General features: G+C 43.2%; 1 protein-coding gene across 2 annotated transcripts in view; it reads left to right on the forward strand.

The window, feature by feature from the left end:
- LOC139563939 (histone-lysine N-methyltransferase 2B-like) overlaps positions 1–11023 on the forward strand; it is a 77255-nt gene that overhangs the window by 63361 nt on the left and 2871 nt on the right. For both annotated transcript variants that reach the window (XM_071382983.1, XM_071382982.1), the window contains exons 31-33: positions 7003–7110; positions 7645–7728; positions 10845–10974. In XM_071382983.1, coding sequence (XP_071239084.1) covers positions 7003–7110; positions 7645–7728; positions 10845–10974 — 322 coding nt within the window. The remainder of the gene's footprint in view (positions 1–7002; positions 7111–7644; positions 7729–10844; positions 10975–11023) is intronic.

Below are 11023 nucleotides of genomic sequence, written 5' to 3' on the forward strand. Positions count from 1 at the left end.
CTCTTCGCTGGCCATGGCAGAACACTGACATTCCTGTCTTGCAGGAAATCACGCACAGAACGAGCAGTATGGCTGGTGGCATTGTCATGCTGGAGGGTCATGTCAGGATGAGCCTGCAGGAAGGGTACCACATGAGGGAGGAGGATGTCTTCCCTGTAACGTGCAGCATTGCGATTGCCTGCAATGACAGCAAGCTCAGTCCGATGATGCTGTGACACCCTGCCCTAGACCATGACGGACCTTCCACCTCGATGCCGCTCCAGAGTACAGACCTCGGTGTAACACTCATTCCTTCGACAATAAACGCGAATCCGACCATCACCCCGAGTGAGACAAAACCGCGACTCGTCAGTGAAGAGCACTTTTTGTGCCCATAGGCGACGTTGTTGCTGGTGATGTCTGGTAGGACCTGCCTTACAACAGGCCTACAAGCCCTCAGTCCAGCCTCTCTCAGCCTACTGCAGACAGTCTGAGCACTGATGGAAGGATTGTGCGTTCCTGGTGTAACTCGGGCAGTTGTTGTTGTTGCCATCCTGTCCCGCAGGTGTGATGTTCGGATGTACCAATCCTGTGCAGGTGTTGTTACACGTGGTCTGCCACTGCGTTGATGGTCAGCTGTACGTCCTGTCTCCCTATAGTGCTGTCTTAGGCGTCTTACACTACGGACATTGCAATTTATTGCCCTGGCCACATCTGCAGTCCTCATGCCTCCTTGCAGCATGCCTAAGGCACATTCACGCAGATGAGCAGGGACCCTGAGCATCTTTCTTTTGGTGTTTTTTAGTTCGTAGAAAGGCCTCTTTAGTGTCCTAAGTTTTCATAACTGTGACCTTAATTGACTACCGTCTGTAAGCTGTTAGTGTCTTAACGACTATTCCACAGGTGCATGTTCATTAATTGTTTTTGGTTCATTGAACGAGCATGGGAAACAGTGTTTAAAACATTTACAATGAAGATCTGTGAAGTTATTTGGATTGTTATGAATGGTCTTTGAAAGACAGGGTCCTGAAAATGGGACTTTTCTTTTTTTTGCTGAGTTTAGTAGCCTACAGCAAAGTGTGTTTAAATAATTTCTGACTTGTTAACAGTTTCTGCTAGTTAGTTTTTGCTACCATGTGGGTTTTAGCTTGCTTGAGCCTGCTAACTGAGTGTTAATTCACCTGTTTCCATACATGTTTCATTTTAAAACATTTATCTTACAAAGGAGTTGTTTAATCTAACTGCTTAACTATTTATCTGGAATTGTATTTAGTTATTTTTTTACTCGTTTTTTTCTAATCTTTACAGGAAAATGCCACGGGCACTATCTGACGTGTGGAGACATTTCACTGCAGCTAATGTAGAAGGAAAAGCTGTGTACATTTGCAAATACTGTGCCAAATCATATGTGAGGAATGCAACAAAGATGAAAAATCATCTGGCAAAGTGAATAAAGTTCCCTTTGTGCTCACAACAAGCAACATTTGACAAAAGTCCCTCTACTTCTATTCGATGTGAAAATGATGAGACACCTTATCGATAGCAACAGCTCATGGTCCTCCTGGAATCAGATGTTTTTTTGACTCAATGGAGGAACGTAGTCAGAGAAATGCTGATGAATGTATGCAACTGGTTCACCTCTGATGCTCACAGGCAATGTGTATTGGAAGAGATTTCTGAATGTTCTTCGCCCAGCATACACCCCTGCAACCAGATATGCTTTATCTACTAATTTGCTGGATGCGGAGTTCAACAGAGTTCAAGTGAATGTCAAGCAAATTATAGAGAAAGCAGACTGTATTGCAATCATCTCTGATGGGTGGTCGAATGTTCGTGGGCAAGGAATAATTAACTACATCTCCACCCCTCAACCAGTATTCTACAAGAGCACAGACACACCGGTCTCTACATTGCAGATGAGCTGAAGGCAGTCATCAATGACCTTGGACCACAGAATGTTTTTGCACTGGTGACAGACAATGCTGCGAATATGAAGTCTGCTTGTTCTAAAGTGGTCCTACCCTCACATCACACCCATAGGCTGTGCTGCTCATGCTTTGAATATGCTCCTCAAGGACATCATGGCACTGAAAACAATGGATACACTTTACAAGAGAGCCAAGGAAATGGTTAGGTATGTGAAGGGTCATCAAGTTATAGCAGCAATCTACCTCACCAAGCAAAGTGAGAAGAATAAGAGTACCACATTGAAGCTGCCCAGCAACACCCGTTGGGATGGTGTTGTCATCATATTTGACAGTCTCCTGGAGGGGAAGGAGTCTCCAAGAAATGGTCATATCACAGTCTGCCGATATGGACAGCCCCATCAAGAGGATCCTCCTGGATGATGTATGCAAAAAACAACTACCTTTAAAATATATATATATTTCACCTTTATTTAACCAAGTAGGCCAGTTGAGAACAAGTTCTCATTTACATCTGCGACCTGGCCAAGATAAATGCAAAGCAGTGCGACACAAACTACACATGGGATAAACAAACCTACTGTCAATAACACAATAGAAAAGTCTATATACAGTGTGTGCAAATGTAGTAAGATTAGTGAGGTAGGGCAATAAATAGGTCATAGTGGCAAAATAATAATTACAATTTAGCATTAACACTGGAGTGATATATGTGCAGAGATACTGGGGTGCAAAGGAGCAAAAAAAAAATAACAATATGGTGATGAGGTAGTTGGGTGGGCTATTTACAGATGGGCTGTGTACAGGTGCAATGATCTGTAAGCTGCTCTGACAGCTGGTGCTTAAAGTTAGTGAGGGAGATATGAGTCTCCAGCTTCAGTGATTTTTGCAATTCGTTCCAGTCATTGGCAGCAGAGAACTGGAAGGAAAGGCTGCCAAAGTAGGTGTTGGCTTTGGGGATGACCAGTGAAATATACCTGCTGGAGCGCGTGCTACGGGTGGGTGCTGCTATGGAGACCAGTGAGCTAAGATAAGGCGGGGCTTTACCTTGCAAAGACTTATAGATGACCTGGAGCCTGTGGGTTTGGCGACGAATATGAAGCGAGGGCCAGCCGACGAGAGCATACAGATCACAGTGGTGGGTGATATATGGGGCTTTGGTGACAAAACGGATGGCACTGTGCTAGACTACATCCAATTTGCTGAGTAGAATGTTGGAGGCTATTTTCTGTATGACATCGCAGAAGTTGAGGACCGGTAGGATTGTGTCAGTGTACGAGGGTATGTTTGGCACCATGCGTGAAGGATGCTTTGTTGCGAAATAGGAAGCCGATTCTAGATTTAATTTTGGATTGGAGATGCTTAATGTGAGTCTGGAAGGACAGTTTACAGTCTAACTAGTCACCTAGGTATTTGTAGTTGTCCACATATTCTAAGTCAGAACTGTCCAGAGTAGTGATGCTAGACGGGCAGGCGGGTGCGGGCAGCGATCGGTTGAAGAGCATGCATTTAGTTTTACTTGCATTTAAAAGCAGTTGGGGGCCACGGAAGGAGTGTTGTATGACATTGAAGCTCGTCTGGAGGTTTGTTAACACAGTGCCCAAAGAAGGGCCAGATGTATACAGAATGGTGTCGTCTGCGTAGAGGTGGATCAGAGAATCACCAGCAACAAGAGCGACATCATTGATGTATACAGAGAAAAGAGTCGGCCCGAGAATTGATCCCTGTGGCACCCCCATTGAGACTGCCTGAGGTCTGGACAACAGGCCCTCTGATTTGACACACTGAACTCAATCTGAGAAGTAGTTTGTGAACCAGGCAAGGCAGTCATTTGAGAAGCCAAGGCTATTGAGTCTGCCAATAAGAATGTGGTGATTGACAGAATGTGGTGATTGACAGAGTCGAAAGCCTTGGCCAGGTCAATGAAGAAGGCTGCACAGTATTGTCTTTTATCGATGGCGGTTATGATATCGTTTGGGACCTTGAGCGTTGTTTAGGTGCCCCCATGACCAGCTCGGAAACCAGATTCCGTAGCGGAGAAGGTACGGTGGGATTCAAAATGGTCGGTGATCTGTTTGTTAACTTGGCTTTTGAAGACTTTAGAAAGGCAGGGTAAGATAGATATAGGCCTGTAACAGTTTGTATTTGGGTCTACAGTGTCTCCCCCTTTGAAGAGGGGAATGACCGCGGCAGCTTTCAATCTTTAGGGATCTCAGACGATACGAAAGAGAGGTGTAATAGTGGTTGCAACAATTGCGGCGGATAGTATTAGAAAGAGAGGGTCCAGATTGTCTAGCCCAGCTGATCTGTAGGGATCCAAATGTTGCAGTGCTTTCAGAACGTCAGCTATCTGGATTTGGGTGAAGGAGAAATGGGGATGGCTTGGGCACGTTGCTGTGGGGGGTGCAGAGCTGTTGACCGGGGTAGGAGTTGCCAGGTGGAAAGCATGGCCAGCCGTAGAAAAATGCTTATTGAAATTCTAGATTATCGTAGATTTATCGGTGGTGACAGTGTTTCCTAGCCTCAGTGCAGTGGCTAGCTGGGAGGAGGTGCTCTTATTCTCCATGGACTTTAGTGTTCCAGAACTTTTTGGAGTTTGTGTTACAGGATGCAAATTTCTGTTTGAGAAAGCTATCCTTTGCTTTCCTAATTGCCTGTGTATATTGATTCCTAACTTCCATGAAAAGTTGCATATCACAGGGGCTATTTGATGCTAATGCAGTACGCCACAGAATGTTTTTGTGCAGGTCAAGGGCATTCAAGTTTGGAGTGAACCAAGGTCTATATCTGTTCTTATTTCAACATTTTTTGAATGGGGCATGCTTATTTAAAATGGTGAGGAAAGCACTTTTTAAAGAATAACCAGGCATCCTCTACTGATGGAATGAGGTCAATATCCTTCCAGGATACCCGGGCCAGGTCTATTAGAAAGGCCTGCTCACTGAAATGTTTTAGGGAGCGTTTGACAGTGATTAGGGGTGGCGGACCCATTACGGACGCAGGCAATGAGGCAGTGATCATTGAGATCCAGGTTGAAGACAGCAGAGGTGTATTTAGAGGGCAGGTTGTTCAGGAATATATGTATGAGGGTGCCCGTGTTTACAGATTTAGGGTTGTACCTGGTAGGTGCCTTGATAATTTGTGTGAGATTGACGGCATCTACCTTAGATTGTAGGACGGCCGGTGTGTTAAGCATATCCCAGTTTAGGTCACCTAACATTACGAACTCTGAAGATAAATGGGGGGCAATTAATTCACATATGTTGTCCAGGGCACAGCTGGGGGCTGAGGGGGGTCTATAACAAGCGGCAACAGTCAGAGACTTATTTCTAGAAAGGTGGATTTTTACAAGTAGAAGCTCGAACTGTTTGGGCACAGACCTGGATAGCATGACAGAACTCTGCAGACAGGGGATTGCAACTCCACACCCTTTGGCAGTTCTATCTTGGCGGAAAATGTTGGGGATGAAATTTCAGAATTTTTGGTGGCCTTCCTAAGCCAGGATTCAGACACGGCTAGGACATCAGGATGGTATTAATATTAATTTGCATGTACACTACTGTTCAAAAGTTTGGGGTCACTTAGAAATGTCCTTGTTTTTGAAAGAAAAGCCAAAAAAAATTGTCCATTTAAAAATAACATCAAATTGATCAGGAATACATTGTTAATGTTGTCAATGACTGTTGAATAGAAAGAGTGGGAGGCCCCGGTGCACAACTGAGCAAGAGGTCCTCTGCCTAGAAGGCCAGCATCCCGGAGTCGCCTCTTCACTGCTGACGTTGAGACTGGTGTTTTTTGGGTACTATTTATTGAAGCTGCCTGTTGAGGACTTGTGAGGCGTCTGTTTCTCAAACTAGAGAGACACTAATGTACTTGTCCTCTTGCTCAGTTGTGCACCGGGGTCTCCCACTCCTCTTTCTTTTCTGGTTAGAGCCAGTTTGCGCTGTTCTGTGAAGGGAGTAGTACACAGCGTTGTACCAGATCTACAGTTTCTTGGCAATTTCTCGCATGGAATAGCCATCATTTCTCAGAACAAGAATAGACTGACGAGTTTCAGAAGAAAGTTCTTTGTTTCTGGACATTTTGAGCCTGTAATCGAACCCCAATCAATCAAATTTGATTTGATTTGATGCTCCAGATACTTAACTAGTCTAAAGAAGGACAGTTTTATTGCTTCTTTAATCAGAACAACAGTTCTCAGCTGTGCTAACATAATTGCAAAAGGGTTTTCTAATGATCAATTAGCCTTTTAAAATGATAAACTTGGATTAGCTAACACAACGTGCCATTGGAACACAGGAGTGATGGTTGCTGATAATGGGACTCTGTACGCCGATGTAGATATTCCATAAAAAATCTGCCGTTTCCACCTACGATTGTTAATGTTGTAAATGACTATGTCTACACTGTATTTCTAATAAATTTTATGTTATTTTAATCAACAGAAAATTTACTTTTCTTTCAAAAACGAGGACATTTCTAAGTGACCCCAAACTTTTGAACAGTAGTGTATTTCCGTTAATTCCCACGGAAAGTTTTCACCTCTGAATATTCACCAAAATGTACAACCCTAACCATGAGTCATAGTTTGGAAGAAGTTTAATAAATACAAATGTATTCATTTGGAAATTTCTGAGAATTGTTAATCACCACAAGTCTAATGGTGGGAACCGGTATTATTTTGTCCTCACCTTGCAGTTGGTCAACCCATAGCACTAAAGTCTAGCATATGTTTAAAAAATCTGGGTTTTCCCCTCTGTAGGTGGTTTTCAACTTCAAAGTGGAAACTAGTGTCTGTGTGGAGTATTGGTGAAATGTCTGTTTTGAATGTAGACAGCTGTCAGGTTTAGAGGAACAAAGGATGTCTGTGGTTGTTGTGTTTCAATGCGAGTGTCATCTCCAACTCCACAGTCTGAGTAAGCTGGAAATAAGACCTGTATGACGTCTATGCTGCTCCTTTCATTAACATATGAAGAGTGTGTGGGTGATGTACACATCCCAAATTCTACACCAGTGCTGGGCAAAAAATAACTATGATAAAGAAAGTCTGCATACTGTAAAATTTAACGTAACACCTTGTTCCTGTCTTCTCTTACAGGAAGTCCACCTTCGACATGTTCAACTTCCTGGCTTCCCAGCACCGCCAGCTCCCTGACATCAACCCTTACGATGAGGAGGAGGATGAAGTCCCACTCAAATCCACAAGGTCAGATTACAGAGTTATTGTATGCTGGCCATCGCAAAGGAAGCTAGCTAATATCTTTAAAAAGGAAACTTTGGCTTAAATACTGCAGTAGCTAGTCCATGAAAGATCTTGTCTAGCAGAACATTCTTAGAACGTGTTGTACATGGCCGCAAATGTTGTTCCTTTGAAAAACAACTTTCACATCAACAAATTATCCATTTATAAGTTGGTAGACATATCAATGTATTCGTTCAGCCTGATGAGTAACAAAGGAGCCAGCTGTACAACTACAGGTTTACATAATCGTTTTTATAGCTGTGACTAATTCACTATTGAAATGTTGTCTATTCCTGTATTTGTAACTCCCCTAAAGTGATCTTTGTGGTTGGACTAAACCATTCCGTCATTTCTGCAACTACTTCCCCCAAACAAGCAACGTTAAAAATGTGTTCTACCCTCTTGTGTCTTAGAGTCTCTAGTGACTCTTTTCTCAGAGTTCAACGTGAAAGGTCAGAAGCACATCATCATCTTCTCTGCTTATCCCTTTTCTCCTAGACGTGCCACTAGCTTGGAGCTCCCCATGGCCATGCGCTTCAGACATCTGGAGAGGACATCAAAGGAGGCTGTAGGCGTGTACAGGTCAGCACACAACTAGTCCTGGTCAAAGCCAATACTATGGACAAAGCCTGTGACTATGATCATGATTCTGGGCTAAAGAGCTCATGCGTTTCTCAGTGGGGTGCAAACTGACCCCACCATAGGTCATTTGCGGTCTGTCTGGACAGGAAGCAGTCACTGTGGTTCTCTACAGCAGGTATTCCCAATCTGGGGTACGGGCGTACGCGCAATGCCGTCGGGGGTACGCCAAATAAAAATGTGGTTCACTTTCCCCCCCCCCCCCCCCCCCACATTTTCAAACAGTCCATTTATATTTTCAAACGTACATTTGGGTGAGGTTTTTTTCTCGCCTGAGTAGCCTCGTTTCACTGCCAAAAATAAAATTAAGCCATCTAGTGTTCAGTAAAATAACAACACAATGTCAAATATAGGTAGCCTAGTGAAATAATTAACATCCAATCACATTAACCGTTACTCTCTCACGGGAATTCCACTAACGGTCCATATGTAGCCAAACGTAGCTGCTGCTCATGTTGGTAGCTGCTGCTCATGTTGGTAGCTGCTGCTCATGTTGGTAGCTGCTGCCATGACAGGGAGACACAGTGGAGTGATAACGCATGCAAGCAGTTGCTCACTGCAGCATCCACCGAGAGGCTCTTGCTGCCAAGGGAATGCCTGACAGCTTGAAGATGTTTTGGACACTACAGTGAAAATTGTTAACTTTGTTAATTTGGGAAAGGCATGCTGCTAGTGGGACACCTCGACAACATCCGGTGAAATTGCAGGGTGCCAAATTCAAATTAAATTACTATAAATATTTAATATTCATGAAAATACAAGTGTAATACATCAAAATAAAGCTTAACTTGTTGTTAATACCGCCGCCGTGTCAGATTTCAAAAAGGCTTTATGGCGAAAGCAAACCATGTGATTATCTGAGGACACCGCCCCGCATATCAACACATGAAAAACATTTAAACCAGGCAGGTGCGACACGAAAGTCAGAAATAGCGATATAAAAAATGCCTTACCTTTGATCTTCTGTTGGCACTCCAAAAGATCACAAATGGCCATTTAGTTCGATAATGTCCTTTATATCCATAAAAACTCAGTTTAGCTGGTGCGCTTCAGTCAATAATCCATCCAGTTTCCCTCCATCAAAATGCATACAAAATGAATCCCAAACGTTACTAATAAACTTTTCCAAACAAGTCAAACAACGTTTATAATCAAACCTTCGGTATCCTAATACACAAATAAACGATACAATTTAAGATGGAGAATAGTATGTTCATTACCGGAGATAAATAAGAAAGAACGCGCTTTCCTCCACGCGCTTGGAAACACTACAGCCAAAATGGGAGCCACCTAGAAAAACTACAATTTCTGGGTCATTTTTCCAAAAACCAGCCTGAAACTCTTTCTAAAGACTGTTGACATCTAGTGGAAGCCCTAGGAACTGCAATTTGGGAGGACTTGGGCTTATAATTATAGTACTAGCCATTGAAAACAGTGGTAAGCTGAATTTTTTTTTTTGGAGGGGGGGGGTTTGTCCTCGGGGTTTCGCCTGCCATATTAGTTCTGTTATACTCACAGACCTAATTTTAACAGTTTTAGAAACTTTAGTGTTTTCTATCTAAATCCACATCCTAGCTTCTGGGCCTGAGTGACAGGCAGTTTACTTTGGGCACACTTTTCATCCTGACGTGAAAATACTGCCCCCTATCCCAAAGAAGTTAAAGCAAGGCCCCTGAATTCTCGTGTATTTTCTGCAGTATGCAATTATATGGGCAGCGACCAAGTAACGCTTTTACAACATGCAGAAGTATGCTGGTTATCAAGGGGTAAAGTATTGACACGAGCTTAATGTTTTCTTTACTGACCATAATTTTCACTTGTCTGACCGCTTGCATGATGATAACGAGTTTCGCACACGACTGGCCTATCTGGGTAATGTTTTTTTCTCTCCTGAATGATCTGAATCTAGGATTACAGGGACTCTGCAACTATATTCAATGTGCGGGACAAAATTGAGGCTATGATTAAGAAGTTGGAGCTCTTCTCTGTCTGCATTAACGAGGACAACACACAGGTCTTTCCATCATTGTATGATTTTTTTGTGTGCGAAAGAACTCAAGCTTACGGACAATGCCAAATGTGAAATAGCGAAGCACCTGAGTGAGTTGGGTGTGCAATTACTCAAGTACTTTCCCGAAACGGATGACACAAATAACTGGATTTGTTATCACTTTCATGCCCTGCCTCCAGTCCACTTACTGATATCTGAACAAGAGAAATCGAAATTGCAACAAGCGGTTCTGTGTAAATTGAATTTAATCAGAAGCCACTGCCAGATTTCTGGATTGGGCTGTGCTCAGAGTATCCTGCCTTGGCAAATCACGCTGTTAAGACACTGATGCCCTTTGCAACCATGTACCTATGTGAGAGTGGATTCTCAGCCCTCACTAGCATGAAAACAAAATACAGGCAGAGACTGTGTGGGAAATGATTTAAGACAGACTCTCCAATACAACCCAACATTGCAGAGTAATGTGCATCCTTTCAAGCACACCCTTCTCATTAACCTGTGGTGTGGTATTCACAATTTTCGATGAACAAATAAGGTTTTATATGTAAGATGGTTAAATAGAGAAATTATTGATTATTATTTGTGCCATGGTCCTATAAGAGCTCTTTGTCACTTTCCGCGAGCCGGGTTGTGACAAACTCACACTCATTCTTATGTTAAAGAAGTATATTGTATAGTGTGTTTGTGTGTGGCAGGCTTACCATGATTGCAAAAAACAACATCTGAGAGTGCGCTGACCCTGATGCTAGAGGGGGTACGCAGCTGGATGTTGAATGTTTCGAGGGGTACGGGACTATAGAAAGTTTGGGAACCACTGCTCTACAGCTATCACAGCAAACTAGGGACTGAGGCATGGTTTATATTTCCTGCCCCTCCCTTTTCTGCTATTCTGTTATTCTGCTGCAAAATAAGTAACATGAATTTCCATTGACTCAGGATCAGATAATAAAAATAATGTGATCCATTGCATCCTTTTTAATAGCCAAGGAGATTAGCTATGGGAACTGTTGTTCATACTTGAACCTCTTCTGACATCTCTCTGGTGTAGGTCTGCTATCCACGGCCGAGGTCTGTTCTGCAAGAGGAACATCGATGCTCAGGAGATGGTCATTGAGTATGCCGGCATCGTCATTCGCTCAGTGCTGACAGACAAGCGGGAGAAGTACTACGATGGCAAGGTGAGATCAATCAGTCCAGAGTGTGTTTGCGGAGACGACATAAATCCTA

Source organism: Salvelinus alpinus, chromosome 35 (assembly GCF_045679555.1).
Source record: "Salvelinus alpinus chromosome 35, SLU_Salpinus.1, whole genome shotgun sequence".
Taxonomy (NCBI): domain Eukaryota; kingdom Metazoa; phylum Chordata; class Actinopteri; order Salmoniformes; family Salmonidae; genus Salvelinus; species Salvelinus alpinus.